Source organism: Dendroctonus ponderosae, unplaced genomic scaffold (assembly GCF_020466585.1).
Source record: "Dendroctonus ponderosae isolate FM_Combo_2020 unplaced genomic scaffold, Dpon_F_20191213v2 Dpon_F_20191213_1, whole genome shotgun sequence".
In the NCBI taxonomy this organism is placed as follows: Eukaryota; Metazoa; Arthropoda; class Insecta; order Coleoptera; family Curculionidae; genus Dendroctonus; species Dendroctonus ponderosae.
In genome coordinates this window covers 16,519,928-16,534,701 of record NW_026017110.1, presented here as the reverse complement: position 1 = coordinate 16,534,701, position 14,774 = coordinate 16,519,928, and the positions used below count along the sequence as shown (strand labels likewise).

Below are 14,774 nucleotides of genomic sequence, written 5' to 3'. Positions count from 1 at the left end.
GGCATTGAAATCGCCAATAATGAATTTGTAATGTGCTGTTTCTGTTGCCAGCGCCTGTGAAATGTCATCGTAGAAGTTCTCTATCTCATCATCGGCTGCAGAGCTTGTAGGGGAATATACTTGAATTATTTGGACACTATATCTTTCCGATATTTTCACTACTATATAAATGACTCTACTCGATATGGATTTCATCTTCGTAACGAGCTGCTTTATACTCTTATGAATCATTATCGCTGTTCCGCCAATGTGTGGATTTTCCTGCCTGTTGTTTCGATACAAAAGGTGGCCTGATTTCAGTGTGATGCATTTTTCGTCAGGCAGCCTAGTTTCGCATAGGCCCAAGATGTTCCATTTGATACGGGATAGTTTCACCTCTAGTTCTTCTAGCTGTTCGGTTGATCTCATTGTTCGAATATTATAGGTGGCAAGGTGAAGTTTAAATTTGTTCTGTATTAAGATTGGAGGGGATGAATTTTTGCCTCTCCCAGAATCCTTGAGGCTGACCCTGTTACGGGTGTGGGATTTGTCATGTGATGATCTACCCACCTGGGGTACTATTTCGTTTGTTTTAAAATCCATCATGGTTTACGGGGGGTTTTTTCGCCATAATCTTCCACGCTGGCTAGACGGGTTAGAAGATGTGGATATCAGCCGCTCCTGACCTGGGTCAGACGCTGCGGGGTGTTCGCCATATCTGGCTATCCTCACTTAGTTTAGCCTGCAGGTCGATGCAGTTGCCCGGGGTGTGGCACCATGTGGCACGTGAAGCCATAAGTGAGAATTGGGTGTTTTGTGAGGACCCGTTATCGCCGACCGCTCACCGACTATTTCTCTGAGCGCGACCGTCCTTGATAAAAGGTGCTACCTCTACAACACAACCCCACTACCCCCTTCCTACATGAATGTACCTGAATTGCTGTTTTACATCTATATCACGATTATAATATTTTCTCCTAAATTTCCAGTAATGAACTTCAAACGCAGCGGTCAGCTTTACACATTTAGACGAACATTACAAGTACGAACACTCCGAACACAGTGTTTTTGAATTTTAGTGGAGTAGTATACGGGCAGGATTGTGTAATTTAAAAACATGGTTAATTTGCATATTGTCTCTTAGTCCGTGCCAATAAGTTTTTGCAATGTTGCAAAAATAAATTTAAAACATTTATTTAGAGTTTCTTAAGAGTGAAGCTTTCTTTTACCTGAAAAATATGAAAAATTGTGCACTTGGCTCGAATTATTGCACTTACCGGTTCGTTAGCCCGGCACAAACCACAAAATTGAAAATCATTGACATATTCGAAATACTTTATTATTCAAAAGTACCTTGTACAAATTTTAATATTATAGTGTAAAAAATCACATATCTTTAATTTTTTCATATATTTCCTTCAAACTGGCAGCAATATAGTTCGGTTTTAGATGTTCTGACTCTTTCCAGTCCTCCCATTGGTTTTTCGTAAAAATGCCGCTTAGTACCAAACAACTTTTGAAGTCTGAGTTTACTGCAAATGCGATATCAGATGCAATACTGAAATAAAATGAGGGTTAAAGTTTGATAAGTAACAAACATGCTTCCGCCGAAAAAACCAAATGACTTATCGAACAGTTTAATGTCTCTTCTGTTGAAAAAATCTAAAGTTTTTAGAAATTGCAAACTATTTTATCCAGGACTTGCCTATCTCCTATCATCAAAATTCGTTGGCCATCGGATATATTCAACTTGGATTGTATAATATTTCCTAGTGCTTTTTCAGGCTTTCCTATTACTGAGGCTTTTCTATTGCTCCATCTCTCTAAAGCATCTATGTTGCATTTTGGACCTAAAAAATACATATAAAAAGCTGAGTCTGTGAAAAATTGATACGCGAATTCGTCTTATATTTAATAAAAAAAAGGGTACACACTTTTAACGATTCCAAATTTCGGATAGATATTTTAACTTTTGTGAAAATCGTTTGATTTTTTACTTTTTTATTTGAATTAATCACAATTCCTTGGTTTTTTTCATACTCTGAGGTTTTATTGGAAATTATATCAACTACACGGAATAATATATGACAGTTAAATTTACTTCTTTGCTTGAAGGGATAACTCTAATAAAGATGGTTATGATTGATGATCAAACGTTCACTATATACATTGAAAGAAATTACCTCATAATCAATAACATTAAGTCCAGCAGTTCTCATGACTTCTATAGCTCCATCACCCGCGATTGCAAAAATGTCCTTTATGAAACCATTTTTTTTCACTAGGTCGATAAAGGACGACGTTGGATTGTAAATTTCTTCCAGTTTGGGATTGAAAGGTTCCAAAAGTTTTAGAATTTTCTGAGGTGAGTTAATGGAGTTATTAGTGACAAATGCTAGTGTCGTAATTTATCAATGATTTCAATTGATCCGGGAATTGGCTGATGGTTCATCAACAGAACCCCTAGAATATGGAATTTAGTTTGACAAAAAATCACGTGAAAACTATTGGATACATCAACTCACCATCAATATCGAATAAAATGGCATCAACTGAATCAATCAATTCCCTAGTAATATTATCATCAGTCTCATCAATATTGATAGTAGACATTTTAGCTTTTTGTTAAACAACGGAAATCGTTTTAATAATTTATTAAAGAGCCAACATAAATAATATTATGCCTGTTTTAATAAATGATTAGCACATATGAATTTGTCAGGCTACTCTCGTGAATCAAACAGTTGGGTTTCGCTGATACATCTTCAAATTTATACGTATGATAAGGAATTATCATATTGACATTGAGTTTAAAGATTTGTTTTTATAAGGGATATTGAGGGCACTAGCCATAGTACAATTGCAACTAATTATAAACTCTGGTTTAAAAATAAGATTACCGTTTAATTGGTTGCTTTATCAATTTAAAAATAATGATTCGGGAATTCTTGCAGGTTGCTACTTGGCATTAAAGTAAAGTTGGAGTCAAAAGTTAAGCGATTAAGTTTAGATAAAAATGCATGAAAAGTTGTGTTTTTTAGTGTTATCAGTTAATGAAACCTCTTTAAGAAACTGAAAATAATCTCGGTGCAATGGATGATCATTGAGGTTTTCATGTCAAATGTCTGGAGGTTTATCAGTCTCGATAAAACAATAAAAAGCATATTATATTGTTTTTGTGACTGCGATATTTACATAAAATTTTAGATTTTAATAAGCGCACTTGGTAACGATCTCGATTATTATTCGAATTCGAATTCTGTTTTGTGTCCTCTATTTTTGAACTTGAAATCTTGAGCTTCAATTAATTAATTGCCGGATGAATTAAATCGAATTGTCGGGGTTTTTCAAGGAAGATTTAAAAAAATTTAGATGGGGTCGTTGTGCATTATTTTCTTTCATAAAATAAAACAAAATTTTGCTGGACTAGGTGATGACTTTGAATTTTCCGCAAGTACAACGAGTAGAATTTTTGCAAAATTCCTTCCATTAATTAGCGAGATGTTAAAGAGTTTAATAGTCTGGATACCACCTAATAAAGTTAAAAACGTCTAAAAAACCAATACCTTTTCCGTGCACATTATAGTAAAGTTTACGCTATAATCGATTGTTTAGAAATTGAAATTCAGAAGCCGGAAGATCCAGTCAAACAAGCTCTTACATGGTCAGATTACAAGAAAGATAATACCATAAAGTATCGATATCGTCAACCTCAGATGACATAATAAATTATATTTATTATGCCTTAAATGTTAATGTCTTAAAGACGCTTAGCTTGCTCCTATGCAATATGCAAGTGCACATTCTGCTGGTTATGGGCATATAACTAGCGTAGGATTTGTGCCACTCTACGTCACAGCCAGTAAAATAACGTTCTCGCGTGACGCCATTTTACGAGCAAATCTGCTAACTTTCGTTCCCTTTTTTTGATATTAAATTTTTTTCTTTATAAATTTGCTTTAAGCATTCTTCTAAACGACCTTCACGCTACGATTGAGAGAAGTTTCTCCCAAAAAGAAATATTTGTGCAACGACTCTATTCTGAAATAAACCAAACTCATTTTACTTATGAAATTTTTATAATGACGGATGAAAGAGCCTATGTTAATTTCACTACAATCAATTATATATCGATAGCGTTTCAATGATTTGATCATTTGGAAATTCTATTCGAACTATGTTTCGAAAAAGATAAATACATGTTACTTTATAGTTTATCATATCAGGAATAACTTCAACAAAGTTAACATTTCGATGTGGCTGTTGCTTTATAATTATCTCACTACAAATGTGATTTTGTGTGGGAACAGTGCAGATCTAAGAGAATTTTGTGAGTATGAAACGAATATTACATTAAACTATACCTCCAATACAAACGACGGTTCCCCTTTAAATCTGGCCAATTTGGTCCACCTACCACATATCTATTAGCAAAAAAATGCAAGTGACATTTTTTCATTGCAATAAAATAAGGAGTTTAAAAAGTAATTGCATTAATTTCGGTAGCGTGCAGGTGCGCACGCTACTTGCAAAATTTAACAAAATAATTTTATTGCAAAACATGAGTCTTTCCGAGCTTTTGATAGCTGGAAATTTTCGTTTAAATGTGTCCAAGCGTTTTGGCGAAATTTATCATTTAGCATTTTTTTATTTAAAGTTCAGCACCCTGTAAATCCATAACGAAGCGTTTTTGAGCTAACGTTTGAATAGCAAACTAGGGTTATTTTCGGTAGAATACGTGGTTAAAATAATGCCCTTGAACAGCCTACTTTTTAATCCAGAAGCAGGTTTTACATTGAAATCGAAGTATTTTTTGTATAATATACTATGTGAAAATTAATTCAATGGTTTTGGACAAAACGACAAACGTTTTATTTTTCAGTCGCTATTTCTGTACGGTCTACGAGAGTGTCTCGCTTTACTGATTCACCCGATATAGTTATTTATTATAGAATATAATGTCACTGTAAGAAATATAGTAATTTGTCAAATTTGTTCACTTATCTTCAATGAGTCGAGACGTATTAATACATTTTAAACTATTAAGTTGGTAATTAGTGTCCAATATTATATAATTATTAAAATGGAAAATTTCAATGTATAATCGGCAATGATTTAAGATATAGTAATTTTAGACCCATCACGTTTGAATAATTTAAAGTTTTAAATTCTTGTATTTTGCCATATATCCCTCCAATCTTTCATAACCTTTTTCATAAACTTGACCGAAATGAAAAAAAGTTTAAATACATATATTAATATTAAGAGTACTAATAATGTTGGTTGAATGGTAAATGTTGAAATAAAGCTTTAAGCCTTTAATGAACTAATTCAACAACCTTTTATAAAAATAACTTGGTTTGTCTCAATTGAGATCACGATCAATTTTACATTTAGTAAATACAAAATTATTGTAATAACATGTATCCATGTATTTTAAATTATTCAAATGCAAAACCTTAAACATCTCCATATTAAATAAAATATACTTACACCACTTTCAAAGAAAACGGCTCATATAAAACATTATTCTACAAATGTTTTTAATTCTCACGCAAAGAGCAATAATGTGAAATTACTGCAGGTTGTTAAAAACTCTGTTAATTTTTGGCTCATTGTTAGAGAACCAGTTGAGCAAAAAAGCTCTAGTTATGTAGAAATAGATTGTAGGACTTAAACTGCGCATTTTTTATATAAAACATCACTATTTGTGAAAAATTTCCTGTTTTTACTAAAAATAAATGTCCTCTCATCAATCACCTTAACGAATTCAATAATAAAATGCAGAATTTGAAAGTGTTTTTAAAAATCTGGCAAAATATAGATGCGAGGGCTCGTGTTAAAATGAAGTTCAATATTCCATTGCTTTCAATGGTGTCAGTAGAGGAAACGTTTATAAATCCGGATTTGAGTTGAATGTGAATCTGGCATTTAGGCCTCTTTTGCACAGCATATCAAACTGCATGGACTCAAAGATTCATAAAAATGGAGCAAAAGTGTGAGTGTGATCCGAGAGCTCGTGTAAAAATCAAGCTCCCTAGCTCTCAATAGTGTGAATTAAAGTGAAGCACTCACAAATCATGGCATGGTTTGTGAATGCTGTACTTTGATTTTGGTGGATCGGCTAACAATTGTGCAACCTTTCATAACAGAGCAAGCGAAAACATTTTCTAATTTCATCGAAATTGAGCAAAATATTGATCGGGGAACGAGTATTTAATTGAAGCGGTTTTTTGTTTATAAACAGGATAATACCAATTAGTGCCATTTAGGCAAGTACGGTCTGGAAAGTACCTGTTAATTAATAAAATTAAATTAGTTAAAGTACCTGAGTGTAATCCACATTTATTTTCAACTTCGTCTGTATATTCATTGGGTGTTCAAGTGTAATGTGTGCTTTTTGAGTATCAATGGATAGACAATGGATGATGGGGCGCCAGTTTGCAGAAAGTACATAAGAAGAATTATTAATCTATAAACCATTAACTTGAACTGAGTTTAATTTTTCGAGAAATAATTGAAGTTTTATTCAGTTGTCTATTTTTTTTCTTTTCAATCAAATAGCGAAGTTTTTATGCAGCTTTCGGTAAGTTTAACATTACTTACATTGGCGGATGGCTCGTTGGAACTTTGCGTGTGATTCTGGCCCACCCATTCAGATTCTTCTAATTAAAAATTAGTTTTTTCTAATTGAAAAATGTGAACAAATTTGTTTTTACTCAACGATTCGTGGTGGGTATTTTCAGGGGCTCGGATCCGTCCGAATAATTGTTTTGTTATTGTTTCAACTTTGAACTGTTTGTATTGTATTCTCTGTATCATTTAGATACTTATTTTCTTAACATAGAATTTGTTTCGTGAAAGAAGACGCGCAAACGAAAATTCCCTTGATGTTTTGCCAAAACACGGACAGGCGATCCATTTTCTATCGGCGTTTTGACGAAACATCTAAGAATTTTGCCGCACATCAGGCTCAGCTCGTTAGATCTGGACGTGGCATTAAACATGACTCTTTAAACTTCTAGACTGTAAGACTTACACCACCTTACAAAGAAGGAACTTCTTAACCAGTTTGTAGAATGGCTAAGCAATCGCTTATTTTCTTTTCTCTAATATTTTTCGGTTTTGCACCATCTATTAATTTTGTCGAATATAAATTAAATAACTTCTTATAATTATTACCAAAAATTGAGATCGTGAGAGAAAGGTACTTTAGAGCTAACGGTCCATTCTAGCAAACAAAATTAGATGATCCTCTTTTAAGGCATTTAGCTGCAATTAAATATTCTTTATTAATCATGTACATACAAAGAACGACACTAGAGCAAAACCACAATTAAAAAATAAAAGCCCCAGTAGGCAAAAAATTATATTCTTCCAAACAATCGGGTACTCGGTAGAAAAAAAATTCTACATACAAAAAGCTGTTTTTCCAAAAAAACATTTGCCTTGAAAAATCGTCAACCGGCAAACTCTTACGACTTTCACGTTTCTCAACCGATTTTAATTTTACAAAATAGAATTTTTAGACAAAATCACTCGCTTTAGAACGAATTTTACACAATCAAAATCTGGCCCATATTATAAGAGCTTATTTATTCACACTGAAGGATCTAATGATAATGATGATATAATTATAGTCAATCAATCAATCATTGAGTCAATTTTCTTTTATTTTGCTGAAATACATGTAATCCGTATTGTAAATGTTATCATGCTACAGATGCTAGATGTGGTAGTATTAGGAACAAATTATTTACTGATTTTAAAAAATGTACAGTAATATTTTCATCAAAATACTTTCATATAGGTAATTAACAATTAATATAAAATATTGATTTCTATTTGAAATGTTTCATTTTTAGTCGGTTTTTTTAGTTTGGTCGATAGTTTTTCTTGCTAAAGTTAAAATAGGTATATTGATCGGTAATGAGAAACATCGAATGCCGCTTGAGCTATAAATTGAATAATATGCAATATAAGACTAAATGAATAAAATAAGAAATACAAATCAGATTAACTTTGATACTTCCGTGATTTATTCTATTAAGGAATAATTTAACAATTATTAAGCTATTAAAATTATTTTAATTTTTTATACAAATTCCCTACACTTTCCGTTACATAGTCTGGTATGAATTTATTTGTCCTTTTCGCTGTTGCTAATTCCTGTTTCGGCAGATCGCTTGATAGTATTAGACAGGTTTTAAATCCTCCGGCCACTCCAAACGCAATATCACTGTATAAACTAAAAAAAATCTAATAGTCAAAAATGCAAATCTGTATGTTAAACGTTTAGCGTAAATTGAACAAACAAATCATCAAAATTGGAAACAGTTTTTAAATGGGACTAGTTAATCTATTTATTTGGATTTCTTGATGATTGACGAGAGTGATTTGATGAGTGTATCTGTTTCGAGACTGAAAAATAATGCAGATTGTCAAATAAAAAAAAAACTGGATATCACTACTGACAAAGTAAAACGAATGTTTAAAATTTGAACTTTGGCTTAGAACGTGATTTATTGAAACACCCATCATTATAGCGCTATGAATCTTGAGTTAATTGATTCGATCTTACTTAGAGATATTCTACAGTTTATACAAAAAAAACTACTAATTACTTTTCGGTACTTTCTATATCTATAGATTTTAAGATTTTAACGTTTTCACTTGTTTGTTTGTTTCTTTTCCTTCACTAATTCTGTAGTTTTGTACTTTTTTCGTATTAAAACATTTAATACAATAGGAAAGGTCTAAACTTGCGTTTAAAAGCTTAAGATGATTAGTATTTATAAACACTTTTACAATTACAAGTTAAAATGCATAAAATTTCCTCAAATCATCATCTGAATTTCAAAGTTGGTTAGATTATTTAAAAAAATCCTTCGTTTTTATATCAATAATTTTCACTTAGTAGTGTCAGCTCTTTATTTAAACATGGTGATTTGTAGTCTTTTTTAAATAAAAATGATAAAGCTAATTAATTATAATTAAATTAGAATTGAAGCAAGGGAATAAAAATGTTAACTGATGCAGCCGAAAACTTTTAGTAAAATCTGCTTTGAGCATTGTCTAGGATTAAACAAATAAAAAAAACAAAACACTCGCACGCCATTCTTGAATGTCAATTAATCCATGTTTCTATTGTGAGTTGGTTAATGAAACAGTTTAGGTGACTTAAGTGATAATCCCTTATTTTTGATAATTGAAAGGCAATATTTACTCTGGCGTTTCAATATTTTCTTCCAAAGCTCCGCGAGTTCCTCGTTTTGAAAAAATTCATATTTCACTTAATTTTGCCTCAAATTTTTCTCAGAATATATTAGAATAAAATTTGTATGTGTATATTATGAAAACTTGCGACACTCCATTTTCGAAAGAAATGTTCCAAATAATCTGGGCTTTGATTTTACTGATAGGCCCAGAAACATTTTACTTCACGATTTGACTACTAACACTTCAGTACTTTTTCATTGGCATATTGAAATTGCTATGGAAAGTAATCAATTTCCTGGATCGAATGAAAAATATTCTTCATCTGCAACAAGAATGCCCAGCATTTACTTGCCTATCTCCTATCATTAAGACACGTTGGCCATCAGTAATATTTAACTTATTACAGATCAGATTGACCAATCCTTGTCCAGGTTTTCCAAATCCAATAGTTTTCTTCTTGCTCCATCTTTCAAGGGCATCTCCATAATATTTTGGACCTACATATAAAGGATGTGAGCCCTAGCCATTCAGCTTAAGACTTCTTAAGAGTCTAACAGTAAATTATTAGAGATTGCTTGATTCATGTCGTATCTACCTGACAAAATTATATTGCTGCCTATATTTCCCCAGTCATCCAAACATCCACTGGCCAACTGAACATTAGCAATATTGGATAGAATAACTTGAGCCACCTGGATAGCGCCTTGGCAAAAGTTGATGTCGTAGTCTAAAAATACCATTCCCACATTTTGGCACCGCTCAATGGCTTTTCGAGATAATTCTCTAATTGCATTTAAATCCTCTTCTAGATCTCTGATCCGCAGACTCTAAACAATCAAATAATTTTACAAACTTTTCAAACTATCTTAAGATACGGTACGAATAATATCACTTAAGGCCTCTAATAAAATAATGTATATCATAACAAACCTTATAATCAATCACATTGAATCCAGCATCGGTCAAGAGTTTCTTGCATGCCCTGGACCCTATTACATAAATATCCTTTTTATAGTCGATTCTTTGGAGATATTCCAAAAGGGCAGTGATTGGATTATTTATTTCGTCGAGCTCAGCTTTTATGGGTGCTAGTATTTGCTTTATTGTTTCAGGCGATTTAAGAGTATTGTTAGTAACATATGCGATTTTTTTACCAATATTTCGCAATTTCTCAATAAATTCAGCAGCCCCCGGAACTATTTGATTTTGAATTACCAGAACCCCTAAAAAATTGAATATTTTGCAAATTTGGACCGAATGAAAATAATCCGGGCAATCGATGAAACTTACCATCAATATCAAATAAAACAGTATCAACAGAGTTGATCAAATTCTTCACTACTTCACCATCAACCTCATCAACATTTATGGCAGACATTGCAAAATGTTGCTGACTAACTAACTGAATGCACGTTGGAAATTGCAGTATAAATCCACGTTATGGCGAAATTTCTTAGATCTTATTTATGGATTTTATTCGCAAACTGATAGCATAAACAATCTGCGAGTATTACGAATCGGAGTACATTAAGTAAAATATAAATATAGTAGTGTTTGTAAAGATTATCTTTCAAGGTCTTACATGGCCTAAAGCCTCGAAAAAATCAAGCAGTGTCACGGAAAGATCTTTTGATTGTACTGTAAAAATATTGAAAGTATTTTAATCCAATTCGCAAACTGATAGCATAAACAATCTGCGAGTATTACGAATCGGAGTACATTCGGTAAAATATAAATATAGTAGTGTTTGTAAAGATTATCTTTCAAGGTCTTACATGGCCTAAAGCCTCGAAAAAATCAAGCAGTGTCATGGAAAGATCTTTTGATCGTACTGTAAAAATATTGAAAGTATTTTAATCCAATTCCAATCTAATTCAACAGTTAGTTCTATACAGGAATCGGGTTTTTTGCAAGCTAATTTTACTTGATTTAAAAAATGATATTTCATTGTTGTAACACTCTGTATGCTTAGCATTACTAAACAGTAGCATATATCGCTTGATATTTATTTATGCTCAAAAGTGCACTTTCTCACAAGGATCCATGATAACGCCGCCAAATGATAATAAAATAAGAGAAGACGTATGTTAAAGTGATATTACCAGAGATTAATTATTCAATCTCTGATATTACCTACTGAAGCTTAAAAAAATCAGGTTAATATGAAAAAAAAATGTGTTATTGTCTCGGAAAGCATATTTCCGATACCGATATTCTTTGCAATTAAAATAATTAATTTAATTTAAACATTAATAAGAAAACTAAAATCTTACAATCTCAAAGTTCTGACAAATCTCATGCTAATCTATCAAGCAAAGATGCTTTCAGGAGGTCATTTCGTGAGTAAAAAGAAAGTTTTGAAAATAAAAACTAATGAAATAAAATGAAGGAAGACAGGCAATTAAAACGAGAAAATTAATTTAAACATTCTTAATCTGGCGCTTTCGGCTTTGTTTTAAATGTCATATAGTTATTGAAAATTAATTTGTAAAGGCATCTCAAAACGGCGGACAAAGATTTCTCAATGAGCTCCACAGTTTAAAAACAGGGTGAACAACTTTTCTTCAAAAATTCTTAATCTTATTAGCATAGTTTGGACTTTGAGAATAGCAAGACATGTACAGTAGAAGGATCTTTTCACCTCAATACCAAGTGCTTGATAAACGTACTGGTTTTCGCAAAAATCGCTTTTCTATTGTTATCATTTTTTTGAGAATTTGCATATGCAAACATACCAGTAAACCTCTACTTTTTAAGTCAAAAACACACATTCATTATCAGTCTAATAAGACTTTTAAAGTAATAGAAGAGCTGCTAAACTGTTAATAAACTATTTCAAAAATTTAAAACTTTACAAATTCAGTACATATTGAAAATATCGAGTTGCGCCAGCTTGAAATGGTGTGCTATTTGCATAAAGAACGAAGTCTTAATAAAATGTGAAAATCGCGGTTTTTCCCGGAAATAATCGCATATAACTCGGTAAGTAGGCATTTTAGAGGAAAAATGTATGCTGATGAATTTGTTCGTTATGAAATTTCCTACAGGATGGAGATACACTACAAGTCCGATATCCGTAGGTTTGAAATGTTCGTTGCAAAATGCTCGAAATAAAAGTAAGTAAAAAACAACGTTATTTTAAATTATCTATTTAACAATGAAAAAATAACCCCATCACTCCATATATTGAGAGAAAAGTAGTTGACTGCAATACAAATCGAGAGCCGCAAGGCCGATTAAGATCGGACGGACAGTTTTTTCTTAATGCAATTGTTAAATAACCTACCTGAAGAAATAACCTTTTTGAAATTTTGTGCCAGGGTCAAAGTTATGAATATTTTTGTGTACCCGCGCTTTTACAAGTTGTTGGAGCCGTTTCATATACAATTGCTTATTAACCACTTTTCAACTTTTTAAAACTTTCTGAGCGGTTTGAAAAATCTGCGGATATCGGACCAACTCTGTTTCATTTCAGAAAGTCATAGCGAACAAATTTTTATAAGCATACAGGTTTTCTCTAAAATGTATACTTGTTTCCAGAAAAAGCGCGATTTTCGCATCTTTGTTTAACTTTTTGGTTGCTTATGCAAATAGTACACCTTTTCAAGCTGGCACACCTCGATATTTTCAATATGTATATCATTGCCGAGCGATTCCAACAGTTATCTAAGTTACGTCACCTTAGGGGGCATATTTGAAAGATTTTGTCGTAATTATCCTGGCTTATTAAGCATGAGAAAAATATCGTATGTTATTTGCCTTAATGCAGCAAAAATAAAAACTCACTAAAGGCCTTCGAATTGATTCAACAAACAACATTTCTTTGTTCTTACTTTAATCCAACGCAAGATTCTTAACAAAAGAAGCTCATTCCAGCCTTTGAGATAAACTGTCTGGATTATGTAGGTAATCTAGAATCATAAAATGACCAAGAAACATTGATCTTGTTTTTGTGAGATGGATCTAACCCAAACCTTCATAAATTAAACAATAAACGTGTGAACGCTTTAATGTTTAATTGTTATTTCTGTTTAATTGAAATGTTCAACATCTTTTTTTGCAAACATGGACTCACCTGCTCGTGACGAATGAATATCAACTAGAAAACTGAAGCGATTATATAATAAATATTGTTTAACTATGTCTAAATTACCAGATGTCCGTCCTTCAATAACATAGACTTGGCAAACGGACTATAATTTATTAATTTGGCCTTGAATATTTGTTGCTATTGTGTTTAGCAATAAATAAGTTGATGGCCTTTACGACAAAATTTTGTTATATTTTTACTTTCACTTAAGAGATTTTTTTCCAGTGGGCTAAGTCTGCTAACTACAGAAATATTTTTTAATTTAGATATGAACTGTGCGATTTTATTAATTTACTAATAGCTCAATCACTACCCAGAATAATAAGTTGATGCAAATTTTCTAAAAAATGCATAGTTTTGCGGTCTTTCATACGTTGGATGTGCTGAAGATGCTAGTGTTAATTAATACGCGAAAAACTGATTCATCATATACGAGTGAATATGCAAGCGTTCGAAAGTAATGATAATTTGCCTCGTTACTAATTGCATTAACTATTCTTTTGTGTTTAATCACTGAGTTTAATAAAATAAAAAAGATAATATTTATTTAACCGTCACGGGTAGATAACTATCATACAGTTTTACCGATAAGAAACCACTGTGCACATCTCGTTATCGGTGCTGCATATGAAATTAGCGAATAACAGCCGATGTACTACATTAAAAAACTAAAAATAACTTATTTATACGAAAACTGTATTTTACCTACTGTCATAAGGATTTTTTCTATTTGAAAGCTCTAGCCAAAATTCTGAATGGTTGTTAGAATCAATAGAAAATGACTAAAACCTCACATTATAACTTACAAAACGCGCTCAAATGTTTATTTTCAAAAATTTATTGAAATATTCAATATTTTAGTTTATTTCTCATTTTTTTTATATAATTAATTTATTAACTCAAAATTATTCGTTCAATAGTAGACGCAACACCGTATCTGACATTCTCATTTTGAACATTTAATAATCAGTGCTTTGCTATGGTTCAGAACATTAAAAAATCACTCTACTAAGAGATACTGCATTTAAATTTCGCAAACAATATCATTATCTACACATTATGACTACGTTAATTTACATACTTATTTACTTAATTTTTGTCTGTTTTAATCAATTTGAATAATATCGAGCTAGATTTTCCGAAAATAACAGCTTCAGCAAATGCATCGGCAATATACATACATGGTAGACTAAAAACTTTTACTAAGGAGAACTTGGATCATCAATTGAACGAGATTCTATTATCTTTTCAATTTAATAAATATTTTGAACGCACTTTTCCTGAAAATGCCTGCTGAACCATTTCAAGCAGGATTTTATAGACATTGGTTGATTTTTGTTTTTTTTTATAGTGTCGTTCGTTTTATGCAGTGTTAATGAGTAAGAAACAAAAAATAAAAAAGTTCAATAATTTGATACCTCACACGAATGGGGATTTAAACTTGAAACCTCATTTCAGGCCACCTTGTATATTTCCAAATATACAG

General features: G+C 31.9%; 1 protein-coding gene across 3 annotated transcripts; it reads right to left on the bottom strand.

Moving 5' to 3' along the window:
- Nucleotides 1-1,685: 1,685 nt before the first annotated feature.
- LOC109541654 (phosphoglycolate phosphatase 2) lies at nt 1,686-11,173 on the bottom strand. Of its 3 annotated transcripts, none has more exons than XM_048661269.1 (5): nt 10,489-11,171; nt 10,129-10,421; nt 9,794-10,025; nt 9,551-9,695; nt 1,686-1,829 (listed from the first exon to the last, which is right to left on the bottom strand). In XM_048661269.1, the coding sequence occupies exons 1-5, from the start codon at nt 10,574-10,576 to the stop codon at nt 1,787-1,789; spliced, it is 801 nt and encodes a 266-aa protein (XP_048517226.1). In that variant the 5' UTR covers nt 10,577-11,171; the 3' UTR covers nt 1,686-1,786. The 3 variants fall into 3 exon arrangements, with proteins under 3 accessions (XP_048517226.1, XP_048517225.1, XP_019766105.2); XM_048661268.1 differs by lacking the exon at nt 1,686-1,829 and adding an exon at nt 7,632-8,227 and having other exon boundaries at nt 10,489-11,156; XM_019910546.2 differs by lacking the exon at nt 1,686-1,829 and adding an exon at nt 9,311-9,493 and having other exon boundaries at nt 10,489-11,173.
- Nucleotides 11,174-14,774: the final 3,601 nt, after the last annotated feature.

Bases quoted from the DNA above. Each gene is read 5' to 3' on its own strand.
- LOC109541654 (XM_048661268.1), bottom strand. From the start codon at position 10,576: ATGTCTGCCATAAATGTTGATGAGGTTGATGGTGAAGTAGTGAAGAAT. The intron at 10,422-10,488 runs GTAAGTTTCATC...TCAATTTTTTAG, and splicing joins TGTTTTATTTGATATTGATG to GGGTTCTGGTAATTCAAAAT. The intron at 10,026-10,128 runs GTTTGTTATGAT...TTGATTGTTTAG, and splicing joins TCAATGTGATTGATTATAAG to AGTCTGCGGATCAGAGATCT.